At 43.3% G+C, this 13,388-nt stretch overlaps 1 protein-coding gene across 1 annotated transcript; it reads right to left on the bottom strand.

Moving 5' to 3' along the window:
* Window positions 1–587: 587 nt before the first annotated feature.
* LOC116323085 (neuronal acetylcholine receptor subunit alpha-10-like) lies at window positions 588–11,246 on the bottom strand. The gene is made up of 7 exons (XM_039605350.1): window positions 11,165–11,246; window positions 7,900–8,045; window positions 7,651–7,805; window positions 7,337–7,571; window positions 6,977–7,262; window positions 2,413–2,838; window positions 588–857 (listed from the first exon to the last, which is right to left on the bottom strand). Exons 1-7 carry the CDS (start codon window positions 11,244–11,246, stop codon window positions 613–615), a joined length of 1,575 nt encoding a protein of 524 aa, XP_039461284.1. The 3' UTR covers window positions 588–612.
* Between the last annotated feature and the right edge of the window lie 2,142 nt (window positions 11,247–13,388).

The following is a 13,388-nucleotide window of genomic DNA, read 5'->3' as shown; positions in this document are numbered from 1 at the left end:
AACACGTTAGCTCGGTTAGCTTGTTAATGCGTTAGCGCCATCCAGCCCCACGCACGGGGCGATCAGTGATAATATGCTAACTGAGACTCGCCGCGTTAATGCGGTTATGGCATTAACGTCATTTTAACGCTGAGATTAACGCTTACAGCTCTACTTATTTCATTTCATTCTTCCTTCTCAACTAATGGCTCTGCAGACACCCATCTAACTGGTAAATTTCATTTAGGCTGTCCACAGTTGCTGCATCATGCAAACCACTTTGCAACCCACCCTTGATTCTCCCTTCATGCTGTGTCCAACAGAGACGTGCTTAGCTTCTCCAGCATTTGTTAGGATCTTTGTAAATAATTAGAAACTTTTTTTTCCCAATCATTTTACTTTCATCAGCCTTCAGAGTTTCTTTTAAATCCAAAGATAAGCATTTTAAATTCTGGTGGAAATGTTTTTGAGGAAAGCTACCAGGTACCAGCTCACAAAAGAGTAAACTGACCCTTAAAACCATCATTCAGTTATTTTTAAGCTGTTTACATGTGTCAGAAAAAAAGAAGAAAAAAAGATTTAATCGTTAAACAAATAATTTTATCATCTCATGAATTCTTAGGCTAAGCTCCATCAGACGGACTTTCCCAGGATGAGGATGCTCATGAAGAAGACCATGATGAAGAAGAGCCACATGAAGAAGCGATCCATGACCTTGGCGACCTTCCTCCACTCGCCGATGCGCAGCTGTGCTGCTCGCTGGTCCTGGTAGGAGTTGGCAATGTATTCAACATTCTTGCCCAGTTCCTGGTGTTGGCATAAACACCTCACCAAGATCTCCCTCCTGTTCCCCCCAGCTCCACCTCCTCCCTCAACACCTACGCCTTTCTCCTACGTCTCAGCTCTCAGCGAAGGCGGTCGCACTTTTCTCCTCTCCTGCCCTTATCTTCCCTGCTTAGCTTCTTGTGTCCTTGTCTTGTCTGAGTTTCTTACTTCCCTGGAACACTCTCTCACAGTCTGTGTCTAAAACCTAAAGAGAATTATGGATTTGATCAACTGGTCTATGAATGCTATTGACACCCTCTTCTCAACGAGAAGTTTGGGCTCGGGAGAGCCCGAGTGCCCTGGAGGGACTTTCCCTGCTGGATACACGATGGATGGGTGGCAGAAATGGAGGATCGTGTGCCTGGCGGGACTGTCGATCGAGGACGCTGAAGATATCTACCTATTCGGAACCATGATAACAGGGTTCTTGCTGATCGGAGCTGGCTTGGCCCTGGCTTATCGGAGAATTAAGACAGCGGAACCGGCTGCTCAAACCCCCACAAAGCTGCCCGCTGAGATTGGATTGACTGGACGAGACGCTGCTTCTCAGAAAAGGCTCACAGACAGGGACATGGTCAAGAGCTTGGAGGCTATTGCGGCTGCAGTGAATACTCAGAATAACATCTCTGAGCGGATACTGGGATACACCAGGGAAGAATCAGCTCAAATCAACAACTATGGGCGAAAGCTGGAAAACATCACGGATCAGTTGGCTGCGGTCGCGAGGTCTCAGAATCTGCTCTGCGAGCAAAAGATTGACAAGACCACGGAATTGAAGGTAAACAACATCATGGAGAAACTGACGGCTATCCAACGGGAGATGGAGAGATCAGTGTCGGAGTGCTCAAACAAAAACAGCTCGAAATTCTCATGAGTTGTTGGAAAGAAATCGCCATCTTAATGCGGCTACCCCTCCGGAGCCAGCTGCGGGCTCAAGGCTGGAGCCGATCAAAACAATCCCAGATAACGAGTGTGTTTAGACTGTTCCTCCCTATTCCATGCAAGGCCACCTGAGTTGGCTGGAAGACTGTTTACTTAGCCTGGCAGGGCGAAGGACACTGTCTCAGCTTGACTCTGGACATACACACACAAATACACATACACTGATTTGCACACATTGATCCCCCCTCCCCTTCCAAACGCCTTCGATGCTTGTGCCCTACCGGAGAAGATGGTAGTCGACTGGACCAGCGCAGGCATGCTGCAGGACCGGAAGCGCTGTCTACACCGGCTCTCTCTCACCCTTTCCCCGCCCTGTTGCTTGTCTTGTGTTTCTATGGTGTATTGATAGTCATGTGCTTTTTGTGCTGAGGTGTTTTTTCTGTTATCAAACTGTTCTCCCACTAGGAGCTCAGTCTGAGTGGAGTTTTTTTTCTCCTCCTCTCTCCTCATGTTACATACTTTCGTTGTTTTTTCTTCCTATCAGCCTACCTTCTGACATGTCTCCCCAATGTGATGTTTGTGTAATGTTGGTCAGAAGGTTCCTTTGTAAGTGCGCATGCGCCATTAGCGTGCTGCCTGCTGTAACCCTAATTTCCCTCGGGATTAATAAAGTATATTGATTGATTGATTGATTGATTGATTGATTCTTTTCCTCTTCGGGCTCACCACAGTTTGATTCCTCCCCTCGCACTCCAGCAGCTCCTTTCTCCTGTGAGTGGTCAATGGTCACAAACAGATCCTCTTTCCAGTCTGTCTGGTTGGTTACTTCCTGCTCCACCTTCAGAGGCTCCACCTCCACCTTTCCTCCCCACGCCTTCCCATTGACATCCCAATTTGCTCCTTTGGTGCTGCCTCCATTGGCTGATGGGCTGTCAGACCCCTCCTGTGATAAAGGTTCTTTCCTGGCTCCACCGAGGCAGTTCTCACCCACCTCGTACACGAAGCAGATGCGAGCGAGGTACTTGAGGATGAAGCGCTCGGCCCATTCAGGCACGGGACGAGCCTCCCCGCCACAGTGGTGGATGTTCATGATGAAGATGGTGAGCGCTGTTGATGCAGTGACCATGGTCATGGTGGCAATGTAGTACTTTCCTATAGAAAAGAGACACCGAAAAATCAGGTAGAGGTTATTTGCTGTCCCTATAACTCCAAATCAAGCTTTAGTCTTAGTTGCAGTAAAAGCATACAGCTGGTGAATATAGGACACTCTGTTTAACCCTGTGAAGTCTAAAGTGGGTGTGACAACAGACAGCGGCAGACGAGCAAACATTCCTATTATACGTCTTTATTTACTGCAGAGGCACATGGGTAGTTGCTGCATTGCTGCATTGAAGTCTCTGAAAATTGAAAGCTGAAAATCAGAGTTAGTGTAAGATCCAAGCTGCTTTGCAACCCACCTCCATCCAAGCTCCACCTATAATTTTGATTGGGTCTGTATCTGAATCATCTTTGTCAGTGGTCCTCTTGTCATTGATGCCAAGGCTCAGTGACTCAGTGAGAGCTGCAAGCTGGAGGTTTTAAAAGGTCCTCAAATCCATCAACAACAGCTGTGCCCCAGCAATCACTGAGATGTGCTACTTTTATCCAAATTGCATAACTTTAAAGGCATCTAAAAGAGATTTCTGAAGTCAGTGAAGATAATATCTGACTGTAAACAATCAATGAACACAATAGTGTAAATTAGACTTTATAAGCTGGTCAGTATCAGGTCTACGGAGCTTGGAAAGAAAAGCGTCTGGACTTCTTTGAGTTGCTTGAAGACGTTTCACCTCTCATCCGAGAAGCTTCTTCAGTTCTAAGGTCAAATGGCCGAGAGTCCCAGATTTAAACCCAGTGGGAGTTTCCCCCCAAAGAGGGACAAAGGACCCCCTGATGATCCTCTACCTAATCACATGAGCCGAGGTGTGAAAGTGGGTGTGGGTCCTAATCAGCCAGAGTTTCGGGTGAGCTCATTGTGAAACCTGGCCCCACCCTATCATGTGATTTCCTGAGGTCAGATGGCCCAGGATGTGAGTGGGCGTTAAGGCGTCTGGGGAGGGAACTCAAAACTGGATTATAGATGGCAGACAATTGGTGTCGTAAACCACCGCCTCTGTTCAAAGATGGTCGCTCACAGTGGATGTAAATGGCTTCTTTCACTCCTCTTTCAAACCATCTGTCCTCTCTGTCCAAAATGTGGACGTTGGCATTCTCGAAAGAGTGACCTTTGTCCTTTAGATGCAGATGAACTGCTGAGTCTTGTCCCGTGGAGGTGGCTCTTCTATGTTGTGCCATGCGCTTGTGAAGTGGCTGTTTGGTTTCTCCGATGTAGAGGTCTGGGCATTCCTCGCTGCACTGTACAGCATACACCACATTGTTCAGTTTGTGTTTAGGAGTTTTCACACCCGATCAGATTTGCACACTGTTAGACCTCTGCCTCACCACTACATATTTCAAATACAACGAAGGTTTCTACAGACAAAAACATGGCTGCGCCATGGGCTCTCCCGTGTCACCTATTGTAGCCAACCTTTACATGGAGGAAGTGGAAAGGAAGGCTCTTGGCTCTTTTAAAGGGAGAGTACCCAGCCACTGGTACAGATATGTAGACGACACCTGGGTCAAAATCAAAACACAAGAAGTGGAATCCTTCACTGCGCACATCAACGCCGTGGACAAAAACATCAAGTTCACCGGGGAAGACACAAAGGACAACTGCTTGCCTTTCCTGGACTGCGCTGTGCACATTGAAGAAAATGGCAACCTCAACATTGAAGTGTACCGGAAGCCCACACACACGGACCAGTACCTCCTCTTTGACTCACACCACCCTCTGGAACACAAACTTGGAGTAATTAGGACCCTACACCACCGAGCAGAACATGTTCCTCTAAGCCTGAAGGAAAAAGAAGGAACACACACATGTAAAGGAAGCACTTAAAACATGTGGCTATCCTAATTGGGCGTTTATAAAGTCAGCAAAGATGCACAGAAAAGAAGATCAGACACCAGCGAGGGAGGATAAGAAAGACAGACGCAACAACATTGTCATCCCCTATGTAGCCGGTGTATCAGAGAAACTCAGGAGAGTTTTCTCCAAACACGACATCCCAGTGTACTTCAGACCCAGCAACACACTCAGACAGAAACTGGTTCACCCGAAAGACAAAACTCCTAAACACAAACTGAACAATGTGGTGTATGCTGTACAGTGCAGCGAGGAATGCCCAGACCTCTACATCGGAGAGACCAAACAGCCACTTCACAAGCGCATGGCACAACATAGAAGAGCCACCTCCACGGGACAAGACTCAGCAGTCCATCTGCATCTAAAGGACAAAGGTCACTCTTTCGAGGATGCCAACGTCCACATTTTGGACAGAGAGGACAGATGGTTTGAAAGAGGAGTGAAAGAAGCCATTTACGTCCACTGTGAGCGACCATCTTTAAACAGAGGCGGTGGTTTACGACACCAATTGTCTGCCATCTATAATCCAGTTTTGAGATCCCTTCCCAGACGCCTTAACGCCCACTCACATCCTGGGCCATCTGACCTCAGGAAATCACATGATAGGGTGGGGCCAGGTTTCACAATGAGCTCACCCGAAACTCTGGCTGATTAGGACCCACACCCACTTTCACACCTCGGCTCATGTGATTAGGTAGAGGATCATCAGGGGGTCCTTTGTCCCTCTTTGGGGGGAAACTCCCACTGGGTTTAAATCTGGGACTCTCCACCATTTGACCTTAGAACTGAAGAAGCTTCTCGGATGAGAGGTGAAACCTCTTTAAGCAACTCAAAGAAGTCCAGACGCTTTTCTTTCCAAGCTCCTTAGACAATAGTCAGTAATAACTTCCTAACCATGTTGGGTCAAATTACCTAATAACTCTACTCCAGCACTAAATTTAAATATAGTTCTTCTACCCCTGAAAACTTAATATGACTGAAGCCAAGACACTAATGCTGAGATGATGTCATTGTGGAAACATTTGTCTTTTATGCGTTGTCTTTGCTTCCTGCATGTCATTGCACAGATAATCCACCAGAGGGCAGATGCAGAAGGTTTCTCAGGAATAATTAACCATGATGATGTATAGGTGCACTGAATATCATGTTTCAGATATGATGCAGTCACGAAAGATGAAAAGAGAAAAGCTGGAAATTTAAGAGGCATAAATTCAATCTTAAATGAAATATCCAGGATTATCAGAACTGTTGGTTATTAATTTGTAATGTTGTAGATTATGTAGATTTCTTGTAGAGGCACATGCTGACTCTAACTCGCCTTTGTTGAAAGAGCAGATGATAAGGGGGTCAGAGGTTTTACTAGAATCATTGCTACAAGGGTTGAAAAAGCCATCTGTAAAGGAAGAACTGCAGCATCAGGATCAAAGAAGGTAACTACACCTTTCACGTAATCTAAAAACAGCCCCACCTTCACCAGCTTCGATTTTAGACAGAGATCAGCACGATGGTCAGCAAGAGCTTTGTTCTTGATCTCATCCCTCAGAGAGATGTCCAGTAACCATTCGTAGGCCTCAGAGTGATTTTCTGTTTCCTTTTGATTGACTCTTTGGTGACTCCTAAATCCCATTTAGTCTTCCCTTTAAGCTGAACATCACTATAGGAGCCATTGTCATGTTTTGTGTATTATCTTATCTGTGGGACTAGTTTTCACTTTTTGTGTTTGTAAATGATTGTATTTAAGGTTGGAGCATTTAATTGGGGTCAGGTTTAATTGGTTGAAGGGACCAAACAGTTTGTGACTTCTGGGATTTATTTTGGATATTAAGATGAACTGTGGAACGGCAAGTTCAATCAATGATAAGCAATAAATGCTTAATCTAAACAACACTGGAGTTATTGGAGTTTCTCCATACCACAAGTTTTCAGTCATATTAGTGACATCATGTCAACCCCACCCATCAAACACCTCAGTGGCTTCAAACATAGGCTTAGCCTCTGCACTCTTCCTGCAGTGAAGCTCTGCTTGCCTAACACATTGCAATAACAGGAAAATCTCTTTGGATTACTCCGAGGATACACTCTAGGGACATCCCTAAGGCTGAAATGTGTCTGTTTGAGGTATCCTAAGGCTATAGGTGCACCCTCAAATATTAGTAACTTGTCAGATGTAACATGTAACATTTGCAGGAGGGATGATAAATGTAAACATTACAAAAATTTTGATTCATAATAAATGCTTTTTTTAATACATAGATATAAATAAAAGTCAGAGGCTGTTCTCACCTATAAGCGGGATGCTCTCAGAGGGTGGCATGCTCTCAGCTACGAGCAGCTGAAACACGGTGAGGGCCAGCAGCACTGTGACACCCAGAGAAACCTTTTCACCTGAATCCGCTGGCAGGTAAAAGCCCAGCGGAGCCAGAAAGGAGATCATCATGCAAGGAATGAGGAGGTTGAAGATGTAGAAGGAGGCCCGCCTCTTCAGGTGGAGGGAAAAGGTAATGTCTGGGTATGGCTCTGAGCAGCAGCCATACAAGATGACATTTTTCTTGGCTGGCATTCCCAGAACCTGGTTAGAGAAAATATTTGGTTTCGTCAAAACATTCATTAAGGATGTGCTAAACACATGACACCATTACTGACCTCCCACTCCACATTGGGGACAAAGTCGGCCAAGTCGGCGTTGAACAAATCCATCTGGTTTCCGTTGTGAGTCCAGGAGCCAAAGGTTAGGTCACACTGCTGCACATCGAAGGGGAAGAAGGCCACATCAACAGAGCAGGAGCTTTTGGTGATGGCTGGCTGGTCCCACATGACTTGGCCATCGTTACGGAGAACAACATTGGTCTCCATGGAGCTGGAGAACTCATCATCTGCACTATGATAGAAACGAAGAAGAAGTTTGAAAACATATCAATAAATATCCTGAAGATCAGCCAGCAGGATGATACACCTACCTGTTATACAGAACAATATCAGGTCTCCAAACGTAGCTGCTGGGTATGCGGATGGTGTCAAGGCCATCATAGTCCTCCTTCTTCCATGTGAGAAAGGCATCCATCCATACCTGGCGGACCCACAGGTAGGTGGTCAGGATCTGGTTCCGCTCATCCTGGTGAAAATCCATGAAAACGGCAAGGTCACACCAGTACCTGCCTGACTAGATACAGCATAAAGAGCTGGATAGGCATTCAGGGTTTGATTACCATGTCAATGATCTGGGAGAGAGTGGCCTGTAATGTGACATTGATGATGTAGTCGGTGTCCTCCACCGGCCGCAGAGCATTGGTGCAGTTGGTAAATAAGTCTTTCATCAGCTTCTGAGCGAAGCGCCCATGAGCAGCCCGGCAAACTGAGGATCAGAAAACAGATGACAAGCATAGTGCCGGGTCAGGCAGACCTCAAAGTCATTACCTGCAATCCCAACAGATCAACTGATGCACAGCTGTTGTGCATTTACAGGCTGCTTTGCAACCCACCTCTACCTACTGTGGCAGTCGCTGAGTGAAACTGGTCACAAAGAGGGTGCTGCACCAAAACCTTCCTTGCAATAGCATTGGTTCTAGCAGGTCAATGCAATTATCCATAGTTTGCATGGAAGATGCTGAGTAGTAAAAGCTATAGTGTGACATCAGATATAAACACAGAACATTTTTATGGGCTCAAAATGTGGTCATAAATATTTTGTACTTGTAATCAGGATTTGTGTGCGTAAAAAAGATTTGTATGTGTAAAAACAATTTGTGTGTGCGTAAAAAAGATTTGTATGTGTAAAAAGAATTTGTGTGTGCGTAAAAAAGATTTGCATGTGTAAAAAGAATTTGTGTGTGTGTAAAAAAAGATTTGTGTGTGGACTTAGACAAAAAAACCCTGCAAGTTACAACTACGAATTTTGACCCTATTTTTCTTCCTTTCATCTGATTGGTCAATGTCATGTCAATCACAAATGTAACAATCCAATCAGAGAACAGATGGGTTTGGCTGTCGGAGGGTCACTTTTTTGAACTGCAGGTCCTTGAAGGGTGATACAGTTTGAAGCTGGAGGATCTCTATAAAAATATCCGATAGCAGCTAGGTCCCCTAACCTAACTTTCAGCAGCTGTTGAAAGGATAAAGTTGTGGTATGTCAGTGGTTAGAAATACCATTATTACTTTAGGATTAGTTTAACACAAAGTCAGGGCTGACCCGGGACCATTGCTGTGAGTGACAGTGCGCAGCATAAAAGTCCTTTCACATCGGACGCAGGATGTGCTGCTAATGCTAACTAAAAGCTAAGGATGCAGAGTTTGTTGCGCTGGCTGCTGAGCTCTGTGGGTTTTTGCAGCAGCTCTACCTGTACTAGATGCACCTGCTCCTTGTCGTTTCTATCTGTGACTTTATGTCCTCTACACGAGTTTCTGTTTATTTTGCTAGTTTTTAAAATGTTCAATAAAAACATGTATGCTAATTCATAACGAAGAAAGCTTTGTAGTGAAGACTGTCATTTCCACAACACTGTCCCCCAAGGTCCGCAGTGCTGTTGAAAAGCCTGTGGAAGTCCCTGTATTAAGCACGTAGACCTGTGACACAAAAATCTAAAATCACCAAACTCCGACGACCACAGACTGTTTTCCTTCGTGGTGATGAAGGAAAACGCTGGGTTGGCATGTAAAAGGGCATTTATTCCCTTCAAGGACCTGAAGCTCCATAAAGCACCCCTCCGACAGCCAAACCCATCTGTTCTCTGATTGGATTGTTACATTTGTGATTGACATGACATTGACCAATCAGATGAAAGGAAGAAAAATAGGGTCAAAATTCGTACGTGTAACTTGCAGACTGTCCACACTTTAGGAACAATGTGACCACATTCTAATCAGCTGAAGTGAATCCTGTGCTGATGTAAACAGAAAAGAAAAACGGAAGTGATTTTATTTGGCCCAAATCGATTTTCTGACCCTCCAGATGTTGATTTCGCTGTTTTGATCTCTCATTTGAAGAGTTCGATCACAAATCTTGGAGTAAAAATCGATTCTGCACTTACATTTGATGGCCACGTGAATGGGGCGGTAAAATCAGCATTCTACCACCTCAGACGTCTATCGTCTGAGGTTACGTTTCTAAGTTACGTTTCTCTCCAAACTCTGTGGGTGACTGATATTTTTATTCATTTTTATTGATTTAATTGTTTTGTTCAGTTCTTAAATTATTACTATTTATAGATGTATTGTTCAACACTTTGGTCTACCAGGTGTGTTTTTAAAGTGCTATATAAATAAACGATGATGATGATGTAAAAATGATCAAGAAATCAAGGTTTATAATCTTTCACTCTTCACGCTGTGGTGGACGTCTTTAGAATATTTTGCACATGAAACTTTAAGTGTTATCAAGTTTTATGTAATTTCTCTGTTGCTTTTCTCTGCATTGATCTGCTGCTGGATCCTTTCTACAGAAATGCTCAACGCTACATACCATAACACACACATGCAAACCACATTTCCCAGTTCAATTAACCCAGTAATCACCTCAGCGTTTAATCAGCGAGGGTCTCCAGAGCAGCAGCAAACTGATAACTGCTCTAATATCCTGTTTACAGTTAATGATGGTGACAGCAGTGCTGAAGGTGACTCTGTTTATGAGTCTGTCCGATAGATTTTTCACATAATAAAAACTGGAACAAACAACAAAGGTAAGTACAAAGGATGAAATTATTGAGTCGTACTTACAAACAACAACAAACAAGCTTTATTTGTCACATACACAATTCTATATAGTACAACATGTAGTGAAATGCTTGTGTCCGAGCTGCAGACGTAGCCACGGCTTGTTTTGTTTTTTGGGGGTTTTTTTAGCATGGGAGGTCTGCCCATTAGTTTTTACAGTGTAAAAAGCAGGCAACTCAAGTTTCAAATGTATTTTTTCATGATCATAAAATGCATTCACAAACTGTGCATATACACCTTTCACACACCATATTTCTTTACTGAATGTGTTTTTACTCTGCAAACAAATGTCTTCAAATCATATACACACCCAAATGATGAAGATCACGCTGTAAATATCTGATGATAATGATAATCCACCAATCCATCTACTCTGCTATCCCAGCCTGGGTCACAGGGGCAGTAGTCTCAGCTTGTGCCTGACCCTCCGTCACCTCAGCCACCTTCTCATGCTCTTCTATGGAAGTCCTGATGTGTTTCTCGGGATAAGGGAGGAATCCTGGTTGGATGCCTGAACTCGCTCAGCTGCTTCCTCTTGATGTCGAGGGCAGCAGCTTTACTTGGAGCCCTTCACCCTCTCTAATAATAACAATAATAGTGGCCCATGAATCATTTCTGTAAGAATAATAAAATGGTGTCTGAGGGGGAGAATAAATATTTTATGTTCTCCAAAGTTGTTATCAGATCAGACATCGTGGCTGGCAGTGCTGATGATTCATGTGAACTCTCAGCCAGACAGCAGCAGATAAACAGCACAGACCTCACTGTCGGCTGCAGAGTGATGCTCACTCGCCAAGAAAGCATCCTGTAAGGTCCCACTGAGAAAATCACCTCGCAACCACAACATGCTGTCGCTTTCTGCCTGTTTATGTAATAAAAATATTACACTTTATTACAGACCTACAGTCTGTATAAGAGGGAAAAATAGAAATGATTTCTTCTGTTTCACAGACTGTAGAGAAACTATTCGATTCAAATTCAGTAAATTAAAATCTACATAACAACAAAATCCAGACCTAATAGTCTGCTTTTTATTACATGATGTTCATTTAAAGATGGCGTAATTCAGAAACCTTTACTGATAAAATAAAGTAAAATAAAAATGTCTGAAAACTCAGATGCTAAACCTTCACCCGCTCTGAACACTCGATAACAAGGACAACACACATGCTTTGCACAAAAAAGGAGACACACGAGACTCCGTTTTTGGTTTAACGACCTTCACTTAACAGGAAAAAATACATTACTGCAATATGACTGTAGAGACACAGCGAGGGGGGTCAGAGTGTTAACATCGTCTGTACTAAAATGGAAATGTGGACGTGAAGCTCTGGATCTGTGCAACAGAAGAAACTGGGATCAGGTGTCGTTTCGAGGAACACATGGAGATGGTCCAGTTCTGCTTCAGCTCTGTTTCTGTGTTTAAGGCTGATTTACAGCTGATGTTTTTGTCTGCAAACAAATCCACTGATGGAGAAAAGGTTCAGGTTAGATTAGAAGGAAATACCTGCAGGTAAAGCCCCATATTTGTGACAATCTTCAGTTTAAAAGGAGCAAATTTATAGAAATAGCTTATCTTTACTTAAAAAAAATCCATAAATTAACTGAGTGGTTTGTAAAGTTTTTGATAGTTTGGCATAAAAAGCAAACAACATTTTACCTTTTGATTTAAATTAACTCATCTTTTCAGCAGTGGTTATAAGTAAATATGTATATTTTTTTACTAATTTACTGTGTTTTTAGTAAAAATCAGAATTTACACTAATAAAAATATTTAAGCTTAGTATTCCAGAGTGTGCATTTTAATGGTATTTTTACCCAAACAGCAATAAATGCTCGGCCCAGATGTGACCCATAACTGGAGTTTCCTTTGAGCCACATTAACATGACTTTCACTCAGGATGAGTTCCAGTGTCCTTAACTTACCACTGGTCTGCCGTACACGGACCAAACGTCAGCATGGGCCACATCTGAACCACACAACATTTACAGCACCTGAGCTGAACGCGCCAGAACAGAGTGTGAAAAGTTTTGTCATGTGTTTCATTTCAAAGTATTTTCATTTTTCCCTGATCGCAAACATTTGAGAGCACAACTTAATAAAAACCAAACTTATTGCCACTACTTTTGCACGACTTCCAATCACTGTACAACCTGATTGTTGGCTTTTTCTCTGTATGTATTATTGTAGGGTCTACCTGACAATGTAAAGCACCTTGAGGTGTCTGTTGTTGTGATTTGGAGCTGTACAAATAAAACTAAAAATTGAAATTGAATTGTTCTTGTGTTGTCTGCTTTCACTTTGTTTGTTTCTTACTATATACATTTGTTACGTCACTCTGCATCCCCTAATCTCAATGTTTTCAGCTGGTGCTAATTGGCCACACCTAGTCAGGTGTGGATAAAAACATACCTGAGGCAAGCTTCCCGGGGAGCTCACTTGTCTTTGCCTTGGTGGCACCAGCCATTTTAGCGAACCTGTTGTGCCATTTTAAGTTAAAACCCTCTTCTCACCTACACTCTATTCGTCTCCTTTTTTTATGTTGCGGCTTTTGAGCCGGGTCGTAACACATTTTATATCTGCACAGTTATTGTGGATCATCCACAATTTTATTGTACATGTACAATGGCAATAAAGGTCTGTTCTATTCTATTTGATTCTATTCTATTCTACTGTGAGAGTTAGAGTTGGGGATTATGCAGGGACAAGGACAGGACACAAATTTAATGCTTCAGCAAGCAGAGGAAATGTATCTGCAATAAAAACACCCTTCATGTCTCTAGTTTCAACATCTTACGCCCGGGCGAAATATCCAAACAACTATGGGCCAGAAATCCATTAGATCTGACAGTGTATAAACCAACTGATGACAAATGAAAGTGAAACGCAGCATAAAGGTGCTGAGGACGGGGGTAGAGTCTGTAAGAATATACACGTGGATCACAACAGCATGAGAATATCCTTATTTGGTGCTTTGATGATAATGGA

Source organism: Oreochromis aureus, linkage group 22, assembly GCF_013358895.1.
Source record: "Oreochromis aureus strain Israel breed Guangdong linkage group 22, ZZ_aureus, whole genome shotgun sequence".
Lineage (NCBI taxonomy): Eukaryota > Metazoa > Chordata > Actinopteri > Cichliformes > Cichlidae > Oreochromis > Oreochromis aureus.
The sequence above is the reverse complement of the archived record's forward strand: the minus strand, read 5'-3'. Positions and strand labels throughout refer to the sequence as shown.

Bases quoted from the DNA above. Each gene is read 5' to 3' on its own strand.
- LOC116323085 (XM_039605350.1), bottom strand. From the start codon at position 11,246: ATGTTGTGGTTGCGAGGTGATTTTCTCAGTGGGACCTTACAGGATGCT. The intron at 8,046-11,164 runs GTGAGGTCTGTG...TCTGATCCTCAG, and splicing joins GCATCACTCTGCAGCCGACA to TTTGCCGGGCTGCTCATGGG. The intron at 2,839-6,976 runs GTGAGAACAGCC...TCTTTTCTATAG, and splicing joins TGAGAGCATCCCGCTTATAG to GAAAGTACTACATTGCCACC.